This window comes from Aedes albopictus, chromosome 2 (genome assembly GCF_035046485.1).
Source record: "Aedes albopictus strain Foshan chromosome 2, AalbF5, whole genome shotgun sequence".
Classification (NCBI taxonomy): Eukaryota; Metazoa; Arthropoda; class Insecta; order Diptera; family Culicidae; genus Aedes; species Aedes albopictus.
Window position 1 is genome coordinate 331,993,232 of NC_085137.1, and position 24,205 is coordinate 332,017,436.

The window sequence follows — 24,205 nt, forward strand, 5'->3', positions numbered from 1 at the left end:
GGAAGATAAGCAGTATTTTGAAAGAACGGATTGTTAGTTTAGATGCGAAATACATGTTGGACAAGAAAATTTGTTAAGCGGATTTTTCTCGTTTATGGTGAAGAAGGGGTTTTAAACTTATTACTGTAACAGAATTCCACAATTCTATTATCAAAGACAAACACATGTAAGTTGTACAATACATGCTTCAAGTAGTTGCACGCACATATAGCTATTTCATTGCAATTTCATTGCCTCAATGTACGCACGCACGACGAAATAAATTTAACAATTTTCAAAGTTGACGAAATTTGAAAGCATTTTTTTTTGGAAGAGCAACTGACGAAAAATTGCAAGTGCTGGGGCTGGAATCGAACCCATGACCATGAAGTGGTTATGAAGTGAACGTGTGACCACTAAGCCACAGGCTCTTGCATGGAAGCACTCTTATTTCAACTTAATGTTAACACATCTGGTAATGTTACATTCAGCACTAGTATTGGGCAAATCTGCCTGAGACATCGATTTTTGTGAATCGATTCGAATCGGATCAGCCGAATCGATTCTCCGATTTAATCGAATGCTTTGAATCGATGTTTTCACATCGATTCGATATTATAAAATATTACAAAACCATGAAATGCTTCGTTTGCTGCATGTAATTCAAGCTCATGGTATGTTTTATTTAACTAAATAAAATCAATATCAAAATTTGAGATTGCATATCGAACATTTCGCGACACTGATTCGAAAATGGATATAACGTTGAGACAGTGCATTCTGAAAAAAAAAATGAAATTTAATATTTTTGAAACGAAAGAAAAATCCTGAGATCCTGAGATTCCCCGGAGCTCTGTCTGAGAAGTATTTTCACGTTGTTCTGCGATAAGTTCCCGCAGACTGTTAGAGGAATTCCCCCAGAATCTTTGAAGAAACACTTCCAGAATTCTGAAAGGAGTTCCTCTAGAATTGTGAGAGAGATTTCTTAGAATGCTGAAAATGATTACACCAGAATCCTGAGCGACATTAGCTAGAACAGAAAGCAGGACTTTTCCGAATTCATTAAGGATTTTCCTAGAATCCTGAGAGAGATCCTGAGCTTGTCTCAGAATCCTAAGAGAAGCTTTCTCTTGTGACTCTCCCTAATTGTTCCAGAATCCTAAGAAAGGTTATCCCAGAATCCTGAATATAGTTATCCCAGATTCCTAAGATGAATTCTCCCAGAATCTTGAGAGGAATTCCAAGAGCAGTTCTTTTATATTCTACATAAATTCATCTAGAATACTGAGAGAGATTCTCACAAAAAAAAATCGGAATTCTAAGATGAATTCCCCAAGCAACTTAAAACAAATAACCCAGAATCCTGAAAAGGGTAGCTTAGAACCCTAAAAAGGATCACTCCAGAATCCTCAAAAAAGTTCTCTCAAAATACTGGGCAGCATTGCCAAAGAAACCTGAGATATACTCTCACAGAATTCTGGGAGATAGGATTCTCCCAGAATCCTGAGAAGAATTCCTCCAGAATGCTGAGAAAAATTTTGCCAGAATCCCGAAAGGTATTTCCCAAAATTCTACGAGTGATTCCTCCAGAATCCTGAGAGGGATTATTAGAATAGTTCTTCCAGATTCTTAAGAGAAATATATGTCTAGAAACCTAAAAAGGATTTTTTGAAAATCTGATTAAGAATTCTCCGTGGAAGGGATAACGAAAACTTCTAGAATGGACTTCCCAGCATCCCAAGAAGGATTTTTCCTGATTACTAAGAGGGAATCTCCCAAAATCCCGAAAGGGATTTCTGGAAGCAACTGCTCCAGAATGAAGAGAACAGTATTCTACTGGGATTGTCGTTGAATGCTGAGAAAGATTTCTTCCCAACCCTAAGGAAAACACAAAATCTACGAATTCTCCAAAATCCAAATTTCTCTAGAGAATCCTGCCCAGAATCTCGTGAGAGATTCTTCAATAATTAATAATTCTGAAAGAAAGTGCACTGGGATCTTAAAAAATATAGCCCCAGAATCCCAAGGATTTCTCCAGAATTATGAGACAAATTTCCCAGCATCTTGAGAAAAATTTGCCCATAATCCTAAGGATCACCCACCCCAGAAAGCCGACTTTTCAGAGAACCTTGGGAAGAGTACCCCTTGGGAAGAGTACCCGCAGAATTCTCAGTGATATCCCCCCAGAATATTAAAAGGATCTAACGCAGAATCCTGAGAAGGATTCCACTAGAATCCTGTGGGGGATCTCCCCTGAATCCTAAGAAATATTCCCCCAGAATTTTCGCCTCAATTCTGAGAATGCTGAGTATGATTCTCCAAGAAATTTGATAATGCTCAGAAAGATTTCCTCAGAATTCTGAGTGGGATCCTAAGTGAGGATATTCCCATATAATACTGCTGAGAATGATTCCTTCAGAATTTCAAAGGGACTTTTCCATAACTCTGAGGATTCCTCTAACATTCTGTGAGAGATTCCTTCAAAATGCTGAAAATTATCACACCACCATCCTGAGAGACCTTATCCCAGAAAAAAGGAATGACTCTTCCCATAGGAATTCTCCCTGAATTCTATTAAGGATTTCCCTAGAATCCTGGGAGAGATTACTCCAGTTTTCTGAGATGGATTCTCTCAGAATCTTTAGAGGGATACTTTTAGAATCCTGACTTATTTCCTCAGATTCCCGAGATGGATTCTCCCTGAATCCTGTGACGGATTGTCTCAGAATCCTGAGAGAAGTTTTTCCTCGGGATTCTCCCAGAATGCTTAGATGAATATCCCCAGAACTCTCTGGCGGATTCTTCCAGAATCCTGAGAGGGATTCTCCTAGAATCCTGAGAGAAATTCTCCCGCAGTATTGACAGACATCCCATTAGAATCCTGAAAGAGATTGCCCCAGAACCCTGAGAGGGATCCTCCACTAAGAGACATTCATCTAGAACCCTGAGATTCCCTGAGAACCCTGACATTCGGAATCCAGAGATGAACTGACCTAGAATCCTGAGAAGAATGCGCTAGAACCCTGAAAGGGACTCACTAGACCATAACAAGAATTCCACCAGAATCTTAAGAAAGATTCACTTAGACTCCTGGGAGGAATTGCCTAAGAAAACTGAGATTTAGTGGACCCTAGATTCTTCTTCTTCTTCTTTATGGCTCTACGTCCGCACTGGCACTTGGCCTGCCTCGCTTCAACTTAGTGTTCTTTGAGCACTTCCACAGTTGTTAATTGAAGGGCATTCTTTGCCTGTCATTGCATGAGCTTGTATATTGTGAGGCAAGTACAATGATACATTTTGCCCAGGGAGCCGAGAAAATTTTCCCGACCGGAACGGGAATCGAACCCTCCGTCTCGGGACCCTAGATTATATAGATCCTCGATTTTATGCACTTCAACTTTATGTACTTCGATATTATGTGCTTTTTTTGAATAGTTAAACTCTACAATGCATTCTAAAAAAAATGAATCGAGAGAAAAATCGATTCGGTCGATTTCATGGAGCTTCAATGTCGATTCAAAAAATCGATTAATCGGTACAAAAACATCGATGTTGCGTACATCGATTCAAAATTGCTCAACGCTATTCATCACTCTCCCGAGCAGGTGAAAAAATGGATAACATATTCAAATTTTCCATAGCAATAGCTGAAAACAAAATCTGATATTTTGTTGGAAGGTTTCTAACACTAGTTTGAATAAAGTTCTTTTGATGACGAAAGTTTTCTATAAGTACAAGTTCAATATTTCGCAGATCTGCTGATAGGTACGTACAACCGTAATTCTGCAAAATGAGGTAAGCGACACTCCAGTTTTCGACGTCTTTTGGTATAAATGTGGCAAAATCATAAAACAGTGGTGTATTTCTGCAACATTAGGACACAAGATCTAGTCGTAATCTAGCATTTATGGAAGCATAATTTGAGAATGATCAAGTGTTTTATGCATAATAACCAAAAATGTGCCGAAATTGTCAATATCGTTTACGTCACTTTGCAGAATTACGGCAACGTAGGGGCCCCTTCGTGAAGTGATAAGTGAACCACTCCCCGAGCAGAAGGGAATAGCAACAGCATAATATAATGTGTTATTTTGAAAAAAATAACTGAGTAACGAAAAAAGTTATTTTTATGTTATTTACATAACATATCCTGTTCTAAACTTGTCTGTCATAAGCGGCAAAATAACAAAAATTATAACAAAAAAATGTTCCTGGAAGACCTGTTTAATAACATGTTTTGTTAGTTTCAATAACAACTTAATAACAGCGATTTTTAAAAAATATTTCAATAACAAATTTTGATATGAATAAGTTATTGATAACAATCTGAAAACAAAATTTGCTTTTTTTCTGTTGCGGATAGGAACTCCTCCAAAGTCCCATATGAATTCAATGGGATACGCATCTATTGTTAAATGTTTCATTCATAATTGGGACGCTATTGTTGTCGCAAGCGATTTATTATCGAAAACAGAGAGAAACAATAGTTTTCGTTCATTTTCCAAACAACTTAAGATGAAAAACTACCGACGTTTAGAAGCCCTTTATTAGGTGGTTCATTGTTTATAAGATTAATTTACATTATTACCTCATTGATTGACACATTTATCCAAGTGAATCTAAGTAGGATCGATGCAGTGAAATCAATAAAAATAAAATGTCTAAACATAATAATCAATACAGTTCTTCTTCTTGATGACTTATTTTTTTACATTTTTATCGAAAAAGTGTTGTTCGTCCTAGAATTCCACCAGTTGATCCTAAATGTTTCATAAAATGGCTAACACTCTATTACACTCTCTATTTTCATATTCATACTTAACTGAAATTGGGACAAAAAAAACAGGTATTCTTTTCAAAGTGCTTATAACACAAAAGGCTGATAAGTTGGCTCAGTCACAGTTAAAACGTTATGTCAGAAAGAAGAGGAACTGATGACAAAATAATATTTTCTCTTACAGTTCCTCACGGAATGATGTGAACAACGAAAATCTCGAATAGTGTAGTTTTGATTGCAAAGCTAGCAACATAACTTATTAATGATCAAATGTTTGTACAGTAATGACACAATAATAACTGAACTTGTGCTACAACAAAACATGTTATTGAAATGTAATCTAAAGAAAATATACCAAGAGCACGATCATAACAAAATAAGATTGCCCAACAGAACATGTTATGGAACGGTGATGACTTAATAAGTTAATAATAACAAACCGAGATATAAAAACAGGTTTTGTGATTCCGTTGTTATTATTTTGATATTTTCCTCTGCTCGGGTCAGCAGTTTTTCTTCCCTTTTGTTGGTTCTGTTTCATTATCCTTCCGTTACTCGCGGGGTTGACTACTTGCGTCAGCTCCACACTAATGCTGAGTAGAAAAAGCGAGATTTTTTCAACGTGTTGTACAAAATACAACAGCGCGATCATTCGAGGGTTAACCAAGCGTGTCTATGTTCTGGTATTGAACCGAACAAGAGAATAATAGCACATTTCGGGAAGCGTTCCCGAGCATGTCGCTTATCGATGACCCATACACTGGGTGCCCCTCCGCCTTATACTCAAAATCGAGAAAAAAAAACCCTCCCTTGGCGCCGCTTCTGTGCACGGGCCTGCCTTAAGGAATTCCTTCAAGGTTTGTAAGCATTTCTTCAAGCATTCCTTCAGAAATACATCTACGAATTCCTTCATAATGTCCTTCAAGGATTATGTCATGAAGTCCTGCAAAGAAAACTTTCAGATGAACCATAACTCAGTTCTCCAAGGATTCTTTTAGAGATTTTTCCAAGGAGGAATCTTGCAGGAGTTCCCCATGGAAAAATATATTTGATGAATTTTTGAGATCATGCTTGCAGCCTTACCTGAATGAATCTTTGAGAATTTTTAAAGAAATCTTGAAGGAATTCTTGAAGGAATCCTTGTAGAAATTCTTGCAAGAATTTTTGAAGGAATTTCTAAAGGATTTTTTGAAGAATCTTCTAGATAAATTTTTAGATGTATTCCGGGAAGAATCGTTGGGTGGATTCTGGAGGTATCCTTGATAATATTCCTGATGAATTACTACAAAAAAAAGAAGTTCATCAAAAGTGAAACAAGTTTATTCACAAAAAGCACCTAGGAATTTTCACACGTTATGCTAGATGTACTTGGATGGAAGTATTACGTAAAGGATTTCTTTTGAAAAAAAAAAAAATTGAAAGCAAAGAGATTTTTGGAAGAACTAATTATGAAATGCATTTTCTCGCAGAGGTATCAATGGCGAAAACCTCAAAGAATTCCTCTAATTTTTTTGTACAAATCAACAAACAATTATTAAAAGAATTTCTATAGATTTCCTTTGAGGAAATTCAGGCCATGGAGGAATTTCTGTAAGATTTTTTGAGGAAATTTGTGCAGGAATCCTTTGAGGATCAATGTGTCCATCCTTATAGAATTATCTGAAGGAAACTGCGAGAAACCCCTGAAGAAATCTTTGTAACATATCTTAAAGAAATCCTTGGGGGAGCTCAGTATTTCAGAGTATTCAATACTTGGAGAAAAAGATTGGAATTTCTTAAAGGATTCTTGAACGAACTTTAAAGGAGGACTTGAAAAATCGTCTTAGGAATCTTCGGACAGCAACTCTGGAAGGAATTTCTGAAGTAATCCCTGCAGGTAAACGCAGGTAAACGCAGGTAAAGGAATACTTGAAGAAATTCCTAAAAAACCCTTGAAAGGACTTTTAGAAATATCGTTTAAAGGATTTTAAAAAGAACACGTGAAGAAATTACTGGAAAAAAAAAATCCATGAATAAACTCCTAAAGGGCTGAAGGTAGTCCCAAAAGAATTGATTTTGGAAATCTTTGGGAAGTTCTTTATAGATTTTTTGGGAATTTTATTTAAAAAATCCTTTAGATACATTTGGAGAAGTTCCCCAAGCAATCACTGGAACAACTTTTGAAAGAATTTGTTAAGAAGCCCTTGTACTAACTCCTAGATGATTCGTAAAGTAAAAGACATCCTAGGAAAAGTTCTTGGAGAAGTTTCCCATGAAATATTTGGAAAAAATACTTGATAAAATCATTAGAAAAAAATCAGTGAGGTTTTGCGAAGGAAACCTGGAAGAATGCTATAGAAATCTTTAATGATATCAATAGAAGAAATCCTGCTGGAAATCTTGGAAGAATTTTGGAAGGCCCGTGCACAGAAAAGTTGACAAGAGGTGGGGAGGGGTTTCCTCATTTTGACAAAAAAGAAGAGGCGTCTAGTTAAGGAACACGGCAACGGAAGGGTAAACCATCAAACCCCCCCCCCCCTTCCCAAGTAACATTTTTAGTCAAATATAGAACCATCATAAAACCTAAATAAAAGGTAAAATCTTTAAAGATGGTTTTCAAAAATTCCCATTTTTAGCGTTACGTACTAAGACCAAGCCCACGCGTGGGCTCCATACTACACACGAAACAGCACGTCGTTAACGATTTTTAATTCCGTTACCCATTCATTTTCGCACCGGTCGTTCGTTTCCATGTGAGTAAAGTAATTATTGGTCGCCTTTGCGCAGTAGCCGAACTGAATCACTGTTCAATATAAGTTCTTCAAATATAGGTTTGAAAACGATCGGCCGAATAAAAAATATAAGGTGCAATTTAGAACAATCGTAATTTTAAGAGAAAATCAATACATTTTCGATATGTATGATCAGCGTAGAAAGGAAAACTTTATTTAAAACATACTTTATCAAAGCTTGTCTGTTTCAATGTAGGTATTATTTTTCTGCGTTTATATTGTCACTCTATCACTATTGTATGTCAGATATATTGTTATGTTTTTGATGTAATTACACTAGTTTACAGCATTTTTGAACTCGGTAAGCTGATGATCATTTTTGGTGCAGAATCATGCCCTGAGTTCGAAAACGCGAAAGAAAAAAATTACAGTAGAGCGGAAATTTTTTCGACTTTCCATACAAGGTTAATGATTTGAAATCGATTTTTGTTCTATTTTTAAGCAAAGTCGCTCACTTCAAACATCTCATTCTCCGTAATCAATGCTCCGATTGAGCTGACATTTTTACTGTAACTCGCCTACATATGATATGTCAAATAAACGTCGAGAAAGAATTTTTAAGTTGGTTTTTTCTTATTGAAAAAAATACATTTCTTCAAAAAATTTTGAGAATTTCGCTAAAATATAAGAATATTGTCCCTAAAACTCGCCAATATCTTGAATTTCATCAATCTGACGCAAAACCTGTATTCAGATGATCGAATGGTATTGTATTCAGCTTTTAATTTATAGAAAAAGATTTAAAATTGGTTGAACAAAGCGCAATATATTTGAATTTTAGTAGATTATATATTTTGAGAAGTTGCAAAACTCGATATTGAGCTAAAACTCAAAAACTGTTCTACTTAAAAATTTTTGAAGGTCGGTTTCGAAATCAGCACTAAATTGTGCTTCAAAAATTTTGGTTGTTGACAAAAGTTCACGACTTTCGTTTTATTTTGTAAACTTGTGTTATCTATGATATTATTTTGTTGGAAATTTCAAAGCAAGAATAAATATCAATATTTGTTAAAAACTAAAATAAATTACCTAAACAAAACTGGAATATCAATCTCTACAAACTATATGAACCGAACAGGAACGATTGTCAACATATTCTTACTCATATTCTTTCGTTTCCTCTTTGTGCTAGCGCTACCCAGAGAGGTGAACGCGAGAGAGCGCATGAGCCTACGGATAGAGACCGTACTTTGCTTGTCTCTAAATTCTAAGCCCCGTTACGATCCATACGTAAACTTTTCGTTTTCAAGCCCTTCTTAGCAGCGACCAATGCGATTCACGTCTTTGTTCGCGGCTCTACTAAACGTTAAAACGCTTGATGGAGCCCATGCGTGGGCTTGGTCTAAATGGATGCCCCCTTAAAAGATGCGTCTAAAACTTCTGAAGAAATTATTTGATTATTTTTAATATACCTGGAATTTTCAGATTAATTTTTTAAACGGGTTTTTGGAGAAATATCTGCAGAAATCATAAATACATTTTGAAGAAATTCTTGACTGAGATGCTTTACTTAGAAGGATTTCTCAAAGGGTTGCTCGAAAGAATTTTGAAAGAGTTTTCTCAAAAATCGCAATAGGAACTTTTAAAACAGTTTCCAGAGGAATGCTAGCAAAAACTCCTAAAGAAATCTTTGGGAAAGCTCCTAGAGTAGATGGATTTTAAAAAAATCTTTGGAAGAATTCCAGAGGGATTTTTCGAAAGAATTTCTAAAGACTTTCTAAGATGAACTTTTGTAGGAATCCTTGAAGGAATTTTTGAACTGTTATCCAGTGATATCTTTGGGAATTTCTTGGAGGAATACTAGGGTGAATCTCTCAGTAAAACCTTAGAGAAACTCCTTAAAGAATGCTTTGTTAAAGTTTTCGAAGAAATCATTCTAGTTTTTTTTTATGAAGGAATCCTTATAGAAATTTCTAAAAAAGTAGGTATTAGGGAAAAAAGATGCATGATGAATACTTGTAGAAATTCCAAGATAATTTTTTGAGCAATCTTTAAAAGATTTATGTATGGGAATATGAGAAACTCTTGAAGAATCTTTGAAGAAATATTTTACTTTCTTTCAAAACTAATTAAACGAATATTTGGAAGATCTCTTGAAAGAAAGCATATAGAAATAGAAGGATCATTCTTCCTCTGGCGAAATTCCGATATAATTTCTTAGAAGTCTAGTTCCGAAGTAATCAATGGAAAGTGTTTTATACATAGTAAATCTTTCTGGAATTTCCTAATGAATCCTCACAGATATCGTTGATGGAATCCCTGGTAGTTTTTATAACCGTACGGGGTTGGGCCGAAGGGTCTCAAATTTTCATGATTTTTTGTTTTCCCCTGACACTACTTACTTTGAAAAATCATAACTCAAGATTTCTTTTAGAAATAAAAGTAAATTTTCTCAAAAATAAAAAAAATATGAATTGGAAGAAGTTTTCTACAAAAACTTCCACAGTTGAGAGAATTCGTAAAGAAAAGTCGGAAAAACGATGCCCGAATATTTTTGAGAAGGTTATTCTATAAGCTTCAATCGCTGAAGTTTTTGGAATGCACTTTTTTTTTCGTTTTTGAGTTATGGCCAGTTTTGTTGAAAAATATCCAAATGGGTCATAAAAGCCTTTTCTTTGAAAAATCATAACTGAAGAACGAAGCATCGTAGAAACAATGTTTTTGATTATAATGAAAATAAATGCAAATTTTCTCTGAAATCCAAAAAAAAAATATGAAGTGGAAAAATTTTCCACAAAATTTTCCTGCGTTGAGAAAATTCATAAAGAAAAGCCGGAAAAACGTTGCCCGATCTCGCAGAAAGTTTTCAAAAAAAAATTGAGTAAATAGTTTTATAAGCTTTGATCGCTGAAATTTTTGGGATGCACTTTTTTCTTTCCTGAGTTATGGTCGATTTTGTGAAAAATGACCATATACGCATATAATATATGGCCATTTTAAACAAAATTGACCATAACTCAGGAAAGAAAAAAAAAAGCATTCCAAAAATTTCAGCGATCAAAGCATATATAATTACCTTCTCAAAAATCTTGTACCGACTTTTCGAACCATCTACGCTGAATACCCTCTTCGAGTGAGTGTAATCAGTTTCGTACCTTTTAACATAGGGCGGAATTAAATCAATCAGTTTCGTAATCAGTTTCGTACCTTTTAACATAGGGCGGAATTAAAGGTACGAAACTGATTACACTCATTTCTCAAAAATATTTTGTTTGAAAATTTTCCGCGAGTTCGGGCATAGTTTTTCCGGCTTTTTTATGAATTTTCGAAACAGTGGAAAATTTTGTAGAAAACTTTTTCCAGTTCATGTTTTTTTGAATTCCTGCGGAAATTTGCTTTCACCATAATTAAAACACATTGTTTCTACGATGCCTTGTTCTTGAGTTATGATTTTTCAAAGAAAAGGCTTATATGACCTATTTGTACATTTTTCAACAAAATTGGCCATAACTCAAAAACAAAAAAAAAGTGCATTCCTAAAAATTCAGCGATTAAAGCTTATGAAATAACCATCTCAACAATATTTTTTGAAAATTTTCCACGAGTTCGGGCATTGTTTTTGTGGAGAACTTGTTCCAGTTAATTTTTTTTTTATTTCTGAGTAAATTTGCTTTTATTTCGAAAAAAAAATGTTTCTATGATGCTTGTTTCTTGAGTCATGAGTTTTCAAAGTAAGTAGTGTCAGGGGAAAATTTAAAAAAAAATCCACCTAAGTTTTCCGGGAAAATAGGCGACCCTGAATTTTTCTCAATTTTTTTTTGTCCATGAGCCCTGCCTGTGGAATAAGTTTCATGAAAATCTGAGATCCTTCGGCCCAATTTGTACGATGATTCTTCAAGAAAGATTTCCTGAAGAAAAGCCTGAAAAATCTGAAGATTTCTTTATATGCTCAGCTCAAAACAAAAAAGTGACTCCTTACACCCCTTTGCATCTGGGCCCCTCAAGTGTGTTACTTGGGCATATATTTTCATTATAGTTTTGACGGAAATTAATGAACCCATAAGCCTTACTTATCGTTTATGATTTTGGTTCCATCGGCGAAAACTGAAAAACTGAGTCATATTGCCATGCCTCAGTTGCATTTTCAACCTTGCTACAATTCGAGTGGCAATTGGAGCAATCATCACTTGGAAGAAAAGTTTAAACCCATCTCATAAAAAGCCACAATAATATGACCACTGATTCGACACCAGAACCGTCATCCACACGTTTCGACACTCATTCAACGACAGAGACCAACGATGACACTACAGTTGGGGTGCCGTATGTGAAGTGATTTCCATTCGAGAGTTTGTTTATCCACAATATTAAACTGTTGATTCTCGTTGCAGGTTTCAAGAGCAATCATAACTACGGTGAGTATAGCAAGCAACCGACTGCGGTTTCGTTTTCTTTTGTTCGCTATTGTGGTGGGTAGCAGTGCGGTACTAAGCAATTTGGCAACCACTCGATTGCAAATTGAACGCTTTTGCTTCTTGATACGCTTCTGGAGTGCTGGTGCTTGTTGGCATTGTGTCGATAGTCCGAAGCCGCAGTTAATTATTTGCAAAACATGTTAATTGAGATCAGGTTGATATTGAAACCACGAGGTTTATACTCAGAGTTATTTGATCCAGGTAGTTGAGCAAGTCATTTTTTTTTTAATTTTACCTCTGCCAGCTCTTAAAAAAACTATTGGATGAACTTTCTCCTACCAAACCCACCCTCTAAACGGCAATCTCACAAACCGGTAAAATATCAAAGATAACCCCATGCACCTCCACAAATTAATACTCCATTCTTCAATAGCACCGTTTCCGTAACGCACCAACAGAAAAATAAACCGAATCCAACGAACCAGGTCTCCACCGCAAGATCTGTGATTCCGGATCAAACGCCCCATAGCCGAAGATGATGGTGATGCTGATGGCAGGCAAGGTTGAATCGGTTACGTATTATTTCACACATCAATATGCCGTTTATTCACATCTTCTATCTGATTATTCATACATTTATTTCGTGTCTGTCTGGCTGCCTGTCTGCTAGTGATTTGAGCCGTAAACAAAATTTTGCATTTTTCCATACACATGGCTTATTAGTGGCGTACAGCTTTTTAAGTGTGGCATGAATGGGATGGGTTTTTGGGATTCCGGTGAAAGGTGTGCAAAATAAAATCCCTTTCTGAACTGCATAGTTTCATTTCCGTGGTTTATTTTTCTATATTTTTTCTACGACAAATTAGGCCGTTACAAATATTTATTTCACTTTTTGTCCCACCACTCTTTGGCTGGTCGAGGGGGGGGGGGGGATAAAAATAATAAAGCATTCAATTTGAAAAATATTAAAAACTCATCGGATTTGTTAAACAATTTTTGGCAAGAATTTTATGAATTATCCCCAGGATCTGTTGATGCACCTACTGGGGCTCATAGCATATTGATGCCTGCCACACGCTATGCCGTTGAATGTAAAAATGGTAAATTGGCAATGACAAAAATCTCAAATTAAGTAATAAAGCATTGTCGAGTTAGAATCCGGACGCAAATCTTGTGGTCAGATACGACAGACGTGAAAAATGTTAATATCTCCAAAATTATTATGTGTGATATACTCAGATGTTGTTAACCATGCCATGAGGAAGTGTCCTTGAAAGATTGAAGTTTGTTTTCATTTCAAGATTTGGCAGGAAGTCCCAGCTCTGGGCACCGTTTTCTCAAGTTACGATAATGAAACCAAATGTGCACAAGGATGACAGCATCAAGAAACACGTGCTGCTTTTTAAAAATGCACACGAGGAATCTGTAGAGGCTTGAGCTACTTTGGTGAGCTTTCACGACAGTCGGAGATTTTCAGTGGTATCATCACGGATGGATAGTGCTTATTAATGAAAACAAACTCAAACTTCGCCGCTTTGGAATTCACTGAATTGCCCTTAATTTTGCAAGAAGAGAAATATTTGGTAAAGTTTCTTTAGTATCCTGATCAGACTGGTAGAGGGTCTCAGGACACTACAGAGATGACATGATTGTGAGACAAATACGCCGGAAAACCCTTCCGGCTAAAATTTACTACCATTGTGAAGATTTTTAAGGAGGTTAGTTCGGAAAAGGGAAAAAAAAAGTATTAAAAATAAAATTAAATAATTTCAATGATATTTTTCCATGAAAGTACAATAAATTATGTTTGTTTTGACTGCTTAATCTTTTCTGTTTGTTATTCCATCTCTGAGATATAAGTTTTGTTCTCCATCCGGATTCTAAATGGACAATGCCTTAGCTGCGGAAACGCAAAACTGAGCTGAAAAAATCTCTATCTCCGTTTTGCTAATACGGCTTATGCTGTTATACTATTATCACACTGCCAAAAATGTTTTATCTCAAAAGCAAAGTCATGTGTCTCTGACTGACAGACAGACTAGCCGGGCTCAGATTTGCTTAAGCACGTTTCAATTTTGAGCTAGGGTAATCGTTCCTTCGTTATAGCAGTACCTAATGATGCGGTAATGGCCATTGGGAACTTTTTCGACTAGAATGTTAGCAAAAGGCATGTTTAATAGATTCAGGGTTGTGACGAGAAGCGTGGAAAAAAAAATCGCGCCAAATCCACACGAGCAAAATTTGAATCCGTTAAATCCGTGAGTTCCGAAAAGTTTTGTTTTTCTACATTTCTTTTATATTTGAACAATACATTTGAAAAGTCTACAATAGTGTATGAAGAAAAGGCACTTTTAACTGAAATGGACTATTTGAGTGCTAGGTGGGAACTGAAATTTTGATTCGTAAATTAATGAAGCTAATCTGAAATGTTCTAAGCATTCTTCAATTTGAAGACGTTTTGCCAGAACTTCTATTTATTTTATTTCATTTTTTTCAGCAATATTCCTCAAATAATTTTGAGCAAAATCGCTGTCAATCAAGCTACAGATCGTTTTTGTAGAAATCTGTCCGAGCCCGTCATTCAAAATACCAAAAGATTCGTAAGGAAGTTTCTAGCACAAAAAAAAAAATGGAAAAAATAAATAATAAACTACAAAAAAGTTCATGGAAGTATTCTTAAGAACCTTTGAAAAAAAAAACCTGAATGAAACGAGAAGAATTTCTGAAGTTTTTTAAATACAGTTACAGCTAAATTATTTTAACTAGCTTTCTCAGTCAGGTAAATTTAAAAAAAAACTAGTTTTATATTGCTCGACGTTTCGGCCTTGTGTATTAGGCCTTTTTTAAGGGTCTGTCTGTCGTTCTTCGTTACGTTGATATATGCCGCAATTTTCATGTTGGGCTTCTTGTATGCGAAATAACTATTTGATTTTGTTTGGGGACACTGGATTGGACACACCTATTATCAACGACCTGGACTGTAAAAAGTTACAGTTAAATAGAACATGGGACAACGATGCTGCACACGTTAGAGTACTTGATACGTTTTTTTACGATGAATTGGCATGAATTTGAGTACGATAGTGTGAGGGTAATTCTGAGAAATAAACTCTGAGAAATTTTTTAGTAATGTCTGTAGAATCTAGAGTTTCTCATTGCTCATGGTGTACATTGACTAAATGAACCATTCTTAAAAGAAACTTTAGATATCTATTCTGCAGGGAGAATATTTTTGGACCCGTCTCCAAAGAAATATTTTGTGGAGTTTCGTCCAATTTTATAAAGGATTCCAGTAATTCAGAAGTACAGAAGTAATTTAGTAATTTCTTTCGATATGTCTACAGGAATTTGTTTTTTCGAAACAAATCACTTGAGGATTTTCAAGATGAAAGCATTAAACTAAAAAAAAGGAAAAAGGTGAAAGTTCATTCACAAAGATCTTAAGAACAATATCAGAAGAAATAAGAAATCCCAAGAGGAATTCCGGGGAAGCACCCCGAAGAAGACCCCTGATCATTTCCTGGATTTTGTTATGGAATTTCTAAGAAGTGTTCCGGGTAGAGATCAAATTTAAGTCCATTCCTGTAAATCCAATAGATATTCTATGCTATGTCAGATATTATAATATACAGAGGGTACCCATATAGCCGAGGCGGTAAACGCACGGGTATTCAGCATGACCATGCTGAGGGTGATGGGTTCGATTCCCAGTCGGTCCAGGATCTTTTCGTAAAGGAAATTTCTTTGACTTCCTTGGGCATAGGGTATCTTCGTGCCTGCCACACGATATACACATGCAAAATGGTCATTGGCAGAGGAAGCTCTCAGTTAATAACTGTGGAAGTGCTCATAGAACACTAAGCTGAGAAGCAGGCCTTGTCTCAGTGAGGACTTTACGCCAAGAAGAAGAAGAAGAAGGGTGGCCAAAATGTTTGGGATAGGCAACTTTTTTTTCACTCACAAAAAAAGTTCAACATGCTGTAACTTTTCATAGAGTGCATCAATATACATATCTCAAATTTTGACAGTTTGTCAACCTATAATATGTGCATCATTGGTACAAATTTGAGCTAGATTGGTTAATCTTTTGCGAAGCTAGGACCGTTCTCGTAAAACACTATATTTTAGACAACTAATTTTTGAGCTGTCATATCTCGGAGACCAGTGAACCGAATTGAATGAAATTCTGAACGTTTATCAACAATATATTAATGCTTAAAAATTCTCTAAAACATAGATACTTTTCAAACGTTGAAAAAAGTTATGATGGATTGACACTTTTAGGATCTTTCTCAAAAAATGTAAATTTTGCACACCTATGTCATTAAATTATATATTTGATATCAAAAGATTTTCTACTTCTGTTCTTAAGATAACTATAATTAGATATAATAGAGCCCATTTAGATTAAAGGAAGAACACATTTAGTATATTTTTGTGCGGTATTGTAAATTTTACTCATTTTCCTCTATGTAGGTGAAAAGTCCAATCATCATAACTTTTTTCAACGTTCAAAACGTACCTATGTTGTGAAGAATTTTCAAGCATTAATATATTGTTGATAATCGCTCAAAATTTCATTCAATTCGGTTCACTAGTCTCCGAGATATAACAGTTCAAAAATTAGGTGTCTCAAAAATAGTGTTTTACGTGAACGGTTCTAGCTTCGCGAAAGATGAACAAATCGAGCTCAAGTTTGTACCAATGATGCACATACAGTTGACTCTCTACATCTCTCTCTCTACATCTCGATATTGAAGGGACCATCGAGATACGGAGAGATCGAACTGGAGAACCAATTTGTATGCACACTAGATTGAAAAATCGTCCGTAACTAGGAAAAACCGTCAACAAACAGATGCCACTTTGCCTTCCCAGAATGTTTTTCGCCTAAGAAACTAGATCTAGCAACCTGTAAAAACGGGCATATCGACAAATGGAGAGAAAATCTAGAACAAAAACGAACGAGATCGCATCGAGATAGAGAGATATCGAGATAAGGAGATATCGACATGTAGAAAGGTAAAATGTATGCAGAATGAAGGGACCGACCAAACCACCGAGATAGGGAGAGATATCGAGATGTAGAACATCGACATGTGGAGAGTCGACTGTATAACAGTCAAAATTTGAGATTTTTTTGGCGCAGTCTATGAAAAGTTACAGCATGTAGAACTTTTCTATGAGAAAAAAAAGTTGCCTATCCCAAACATTTTGGCCACCCCCTGTATGTTATATAATAGATTTTAAATGTTATGATCATTTATAAGGATGAGAGGGTGCTAGAATGGTTTTCTTAATTCCTAATGCATTACGCTGGAAACAGCTCGCTGTCGTGGTGCTTGGTTTGGGTCAAAAATGACCTTAATGCACAAGGAGGGTTAAGTATGTTATGCAAAATGAAGTTCATTGCTACGATAATAAACTACATTAATGTAACTAAGCCGGTTTAGTTCAAAACTTTCTAGACCTTTTGAATTATTCGTGAAACATATTAAAAAATTCAATGGCTCTAAGATGCATATCAACAACAGGAATAGAGTCGGGGCCCGTGGTGAAGTGGTCCACACGTTCGCTTGATACGCGGATGGTCATGGGTTCGATCCCAGCCCCGGCACTTGCAATTTTTCGTCAGTTGCTCTTTCCCCCGAGAGCAACTGGCACCTAACCCTCTTCGGAGCATGTTGCTCTAACGGACCCGGAATTTGGATACCGGCGAATCGCAACTCATAATGGACGACCCCCAATTGGACTGGAAAAGGAACAGCAGCCACACATCAGCATCGTCGTGCTCATAATTCTACCGTGGACAGGGTACAAAAGTTGAAGCAGCACAAGGTACCAGTTCGATATAGTTGAATTAAAATAGAATACATGTTGGCGCTGTACAAAGTGTAAGTGCAGCGTCCAATTGGAATCGCTCACGCAGTGCCCCAGTGGACAAAAGAGCTGTAAATTAGGTTAAGTGATTGAAGAATAAAAAACAGTAATAGAAGTAATTTCAAGCACAAAAATGAGTTAACACTCGGTTTTATCACATGCAAGATTCAGAGAACATAACGTAGAAGTGGTAGTACGTAGGGTAGGTAGTACGTTGGCTATGGATCGCCAATCCAGAGACGGCGGGTTCGATTCCCTTTCCAGTCGGGGAAATTTTCTCGACTTCCTGGGCATAGTGTATCATTGTCCTTGCCTCACAATATAAAAATTCATGCAATGGTAGGCAACGAAAGCCCTTCAATTAATAACTGTGGAAAAGCTCACACGAAGTTGAAGCGAGGCAGGCCAAGTTCTAGTGGGAACGTAGAGACATAAAGAAGAAGAAGAAGTACGTAAAAGGGATTCGTCAATCGCTGATTGTTAGATAAAAAGAAGGCTATCTCACACAACAAAACTATGTTGCAAATCAGAGTAAAATCATGTACACTCAACATAATCTGCATGAAGGAACAGCAAAATCAATTCCTCACCAAATTCGCGCAAGGGCTGAATTCTAGGGGCAAATCCACGCCAAATCTGCGAAAATCGCTAAATCCGCGCTGTTCAATCAACCCTATAGATTTCATTTCATTTATTTAGTTCAACATCAAATTCATGATATCACTGAACCAACGATTTGGCCAGCAAACACCAACTTTGCATGATTGTTGTCCGGCATCCTTGCAAAATGTCCTGCCCACCGTATCCTTCAAGCTTTAGCCAACTTTCAGGATGTTGGGTTCACCGGAGGAGAGTACAGTGAGCTCGCGGTTCATACGTCTCCGCCACACACCGTTTTCCTGCACGTCGCCGAAGATCGTCCTTAGCACGCGTCGCTCGAAAACTCCGAGTGCTTGCAGGTCCTCCTCGAGTATGGTCCATGTCTCGTATCCGTAGAGAACCACCGGTCTTATTAGCGTCTTGTGCATGGTACATTTGATGTGTGGGGGAATCTTTTTTGACCGCAGTTTTTTTTTTTCCTAGAGCCCGTAGTAGGCACGAATACCACTGATGATGCGCCTTCGTATTTCATGGCTTACTTTATTGTCAGTCGCTAGCATGGAACCGAGGTAGACGAATTCTTCGCCACCTCAAAAGTATTCCTGTCTATCGTACACTCAGGAAAAAATCTTCCTTAAATGCATGTGCAGCTGCATATACCTTGGCCGATTTATCAACCTCATCAATTTCATTTGTACCATATACTAATCACACCGCAGTCGAATGGCTCACATTTGTGACACGCATATATGTCATTTGGCTTCTCATTCAAAGTATGAGCCAGCTTCATACCCAAAAACTCATGGCAAAAACGAAGATGGCCACCAAAAAAGTTTCCGCGTCTTTCTGTTGCTGGATTGCAGTTACTGGGACGAGCAGCCGAAGTACCACTAATGCTAGTGATGCACTACAAAGATTGTGCTACGGAAGTGTGCAGAAGTCATCACCACTATCTTCCAGCATAAAACATAGGTAAATTATCTGAATTAACATGTTTTGTCTCGTGTTTTGTTGACATTAATTTATGTTAATTCAGTTTTGCTTTTTGCAGGACACATAATGATGAAAACTCCCGGTGCAACGGTTGGGTCACCCAACGTATGCCCCGTTCGGAAGCAGAAGGCTGGAAACCGAGCTGGAAACCATGAATTCGGAAGCATCGCCGGAAGCCGAAATTCAAAGGCGAACTGCATCTCGAACTTGACCTCGAGCTGGACGTAATTGTGAATAAACTTTTTTGTAAAATCCGTTTCACTGATGCCTATTGAACTCTGTTTTCTGTATCAGAAATAGCTCAACCAACATTACTTTCAATGCTCAATCTTTAATACTTTTGTAATATTGTGTAAAAGTTTACTAATTGAAAGTAATTCTGTTTGAACCATTTCTGATACAGGAAACAATAGTTTTAATCTTCTTTTCCAACGCTATAATCATAAGAAACCGTACCTTAAAACGATAAATAAGATCTATATACTTCATTGAAAGAACGCTTGGAAAGTATGTGCCATAGTAATGGATTTCATGAAAGGTTGCCATCATTTTAATGAAATCAACTGTTGGCAATAATTCATTGATCTTGCACATACTCTTCATGAGCCAAACCCCATTGCAAAAATCCATGTAGGTTGGCACATGAATCAAATGAAGATTTTTTCCTGAGTGTAACAGTGCCACCACTGTCCTGTCTCACTCATTTCCACATACCGTCAAGGCACCATTCACCGTGGATCTAAGAGGATTCGGGGCAAATAAGGGCTATCATTTGACACCAGTCTCATAAACATTGTTGGTGCCGCTTTTAATTGCCTTCATTATAGGTTAAAATTAAAGCAATATCCACAGAAGTAGAAAATTTTTCACAAAATTTGGTGATATAGTACAATTAGTAAAGGGTAGTAGGGTCGCCTAATTCCGTGGTAGGTCACCATTCACCGTGGTAGTAGGGACCCATTCACCGTGTATGAGAAATTTTATTCTACTTTGTTTAAAAATGGTCAAAACAACCCAGCCAAGGGAATTTTCTTCGTTTAAATTCATTTCAAGTAATAACTTGCAAGATTTTATTAGAAAAACGAATGTTCAAATTTTCGATTTTTTCTAGATATATGGGACAATATGGGGCACGGTGAATGGAGACCATTGATTTTTAGGGTACCCATTTACCGTGCCTTTTTGTTTCAATTAAAAAGTACGAGTAATCGTACTTTCTTGTTAAACTTACTTCGGTAATGCAAAATACATACCTGATATGTGAATTTAATTGCTTCTTGGTGGGATGAAAACGTTACTAAATTTAGTTTATCGCTTAAATCACCTTAGCGCAGTTTTCGTTTTTTCACTATGAATGCAGTGAACGAGCAGAAACCCGCTTCATGTAAACACACTTTAGTGTCAAAATGATACTTTTAAATGTTTCTAATGAGCGTTTTGTCATGGTAATAATACATTAGTGTTATATTGGTGAAATTGAAGGAAAATTATCATATCATTCAATCATAATATGGAAATAATGAAAAAATTGTCGAAGGCACACGGTGAATGGAGCCCCCACGGTGAATGGCGCCTTGACGGTACCAGTTATTTTAGCCGCAGTCCGACCTTTGATGTTTCACGTTTCAGGCGGATGTACAGTTAATTCACCGTGCCTACATTCCACCTTCTGATCACTTCACATTTGTCCGTCAGAAGGCTCCCGTCCTTATCCCTGCAGATTTCGGCTTGCGGCACGAAGTCTTTGCGGGATGCGTTGACATTCTGGTAGAACTTTCGTGTTTCTTGTGAACAGCACAACAGTTCCATTTCCTTGCGCTCCGCTTTTTCCAGGAGGCACTTTTTCTCCCGGAATCAGGAATCCGCTTCTGTCTGTATCGCTCCACATTCTGTTGGGTTCCATGCTTCAGCATTACCTCTCGCGCTGCATCCTTCTCCTTCAAAACCACTCTGTACTCCTCGTCGAACCAATCGCTTCGTCGACTCCGTTCCACGCACGTGGAACCGGATTTTCTAGAACCACCCTAGCTAGTTCAAATAAATATCCCTAGATTGCTCAATTTTAAGGCTACATTAAAATATGCCTTCAGCAAATTTGCTCAAAATTGATAGATTCAGTACATTGCCGAAGAATGTATTAGAGTGGACCCAAATAACTGTGCAAAATTTGGGTACGATCGGTTATGTTTACATTTGGCGCATCGCGTTTAAAGTTTGTAAGGAAGTTTACATGGGAACACGCAGAAAAATCTATGGTAAAATCAAAAAGTTTTGAGATAAATTTAAATAAATTGTCATTTTTTTACGGTTACAAAAGTAAAACAGTTTGAAACAAATCAAACGTCAGATTTGAAGCAAATACAATCCATGTTTGAAACATACATGCATTTTTTATTCATTTCTGACAGGTTATGTTAGAAATAAATGTATAAATTTTTGTTTTGTGTGGCTGGTCGGTACAACAGAAATCTTTGTTTTCCCATTTAATTTTACTAAGTAGGGGATTCTGGGGTAATACGCACCACTTAAGGAAGATGCGTCCAAATGCATATAAAAAGGCAATAATTTATTGGTTTAATGCATGCATTCATTGCATATACTTTCATTCTAAGAGAAACCAAACAAAATTTCAGCCTTAATACAGTTCAGCTCTTGAAAATAACGTTTTTTTGTATAGATTAACATTACGGCTTCGTATGTTTATGCGGGGCAGTATGCACCCTTGCTCGGGGTAAAATGCACTACAACAATGGGGCAGGATGCACTCAAACAAAGGGGCAAGACGCAACACAACATTGAGGCAAGATGCACCGTCGAGTTTAGAAATCTTTTTACTTCTTAGACAAAATGCATGTTTTACAAGGTTTTAAAACAAACAATAGCTCAATTTTGTTTGCGATTACTTACAGAGCATTCAAAGATATTATTACAGCTTGTTTTCTATAGGTGCGTTATGCTCCAACCAATGGAGTGCATATTGCCCCAATCAATAGAAAAAAATAGTGTAAAACATATAATTTACGTAGATTACTGTTTAAGTTATTTTTCCTATGCTTAGCATTGCCCTCAATGAACTGAATAAGCACAACAGCATTAGATGTTTGGTCGGTTTTCACCATCAAATCATTCGACAAACGATCGGGAAAATTACATCAGAATCGTGCTTTTCAATTTTATTCATTTTTCTCACTAATTACGTTACGCAGATATGTAAAATTTTCCAGATGCTCATTTATTAAGACGTTCTATTAGACTGAAAAGGTTTCAAAGCTCTAAAACCGATAATCCCTGAAAAACAAAGGGGGTGCGTTTTGCCTTGACAGTGCGTATTACCCCAGATGCCCCTATTTCTTCCCTTTGCAGGGAAGTTTCGTATCTCTCGTGGCACTTTCAATCTCGTACTCTCCCAAAAACTACGGGAATTCGCAGAAACACTTGAGGGGATTTGATTTTTGCAGAAGAAAATCTTCGTCAATCCTGCAGCTAGAACTTGTGATTTTTGTTTATGTTCTCGACGGCAAAATGAGGGGCTCCTCAATGTGTATTGTTGAAATCAATAAGTAATTAAGCTTGCTTTAAAAATTAAAATTTTGGTTTTAAAAAAATATCAGTTTACCAAATAAACATGAATATTTTTGTTTCAAATGGACGAAATTTGTCTTCGTGAAAACATATTTTTTTTTTGCATTTCTCTCATGAGAAGCTCGAACTTATCTAAAACCTTGTAACTGACGATGTGAGAACATAGCCTAGGGTGTTCTGAAGCACTTTGTCGAGGACCACGAAGTGATCTGATACTTATGAAAAAAGTTATAGCGTTGGCATTGCTTGCCGAAACAGCATGGTTTTGTTGCTATTGTTATTCCTTTACATGTTAAAACTTAAACACATGCATGCGGTTTGTTGGATACATATATTTTTTTTTACAATCATCGGGGTCGCTTTGCGGTCAAACAATTTTTTTCACTTATGACAAAAGTGCAAAAAAGTAGGTTTTCTCAAACAAATTTGAATTGCAATGCGCAAAGTGTAGACGCAAACCGGATCTGAAATGGAGTTAAAAACCCAAATTAATCCACCTAGTGGTGATAGTGCCTTTCTCGTCGAACATGTTCTTACAATCTTTCCGGCAACGTAAGTCAAAGTGTTTCTGAATCCGAATATTTTTTATAGAAAAGCAAGCATTTTATCAAAGACATCTTTGAATTTACTTAAAACTTATTAATTTCACATAGTCCGACGTTATGTTCAACGTATAAGCAGGGCTGAAAAAAGTAGAGGTCCGATGATAGATCCTTGCGGGACGCCTGAATCGATTGACCGGAAGGAAGAGAAAAGTCCATTGTGAAAAACTGCTTGGTATCGGTCTGCGAGATAAGTTTCTATCAGATTTACAGCTGACCGTGAGAAACCGAAAATAATTCCTAGCTTGTTCAATAATTTTCTGTGCGAAACTCGATCAAACGCTTTGGCAAAATCTATAAGCAGAAGAACTGCTACCCCTTTTTTATCAATTGCTGATGCAATGTCGTCGTGTACCTTCATCAGTGCTGTCAATAGAAATACACTAGAACTTCAATGGCACTGTAATCACTTTTCCTATTTAATTAAATTTATAACTTTTATTGTAATTATTGATTGTTTTTAAGTGTTCAGCTTGAAGAGAATCTTTTGTTTTGGTAAACAAAATTTATTTGACACTTCTAGTACCGCTACTGACGCTGTAAGGGCGTGGCAAACTAGATGTTAGTCACACGAACAGTCGCGACATTGGACTTCTGTGGCTAGTTATTCTACTGTGCTGTCTCAGTACTGTGGTTTTTCCGAAAACCTGACTGACACGGGCTTAA

General features: G+C 36.7%; 1 protein-coding gene across 11 annotated transcripts in view; it reads left to right on the top strand.

Annotated features, from left to right (window-relative positions):
• Positions 1–24,205, top strand: part of LOC109398030 (collectin-10) — a 240,539-nt gene that overhangs the window by 50,318 nt on the left and 166,016 nt on the right. For 9 of the 11 annotated variants that reach the window (XR_009997849.1, XR_009997847.1, XR_009997848.1 and 6 more), the window contains one exon: positions 11,859–11,882. The exons of the other annotated variants lie outside the window; for them this stretch is intronic. Coding sequence is in view for 1 of the 9 variants with exons in the window: in XM_029874712.2 (XP_029730572.2) it covers positions 11,859–11,882 (24 nt within the window). In the remaining 8 variants the exon portion in view is untranslated. The remainder of the gene's footprint in view (positions 1–11,858; positions 11,883–24,205) is intronic. 11 annotated transcript variants of the gene reach the window in all.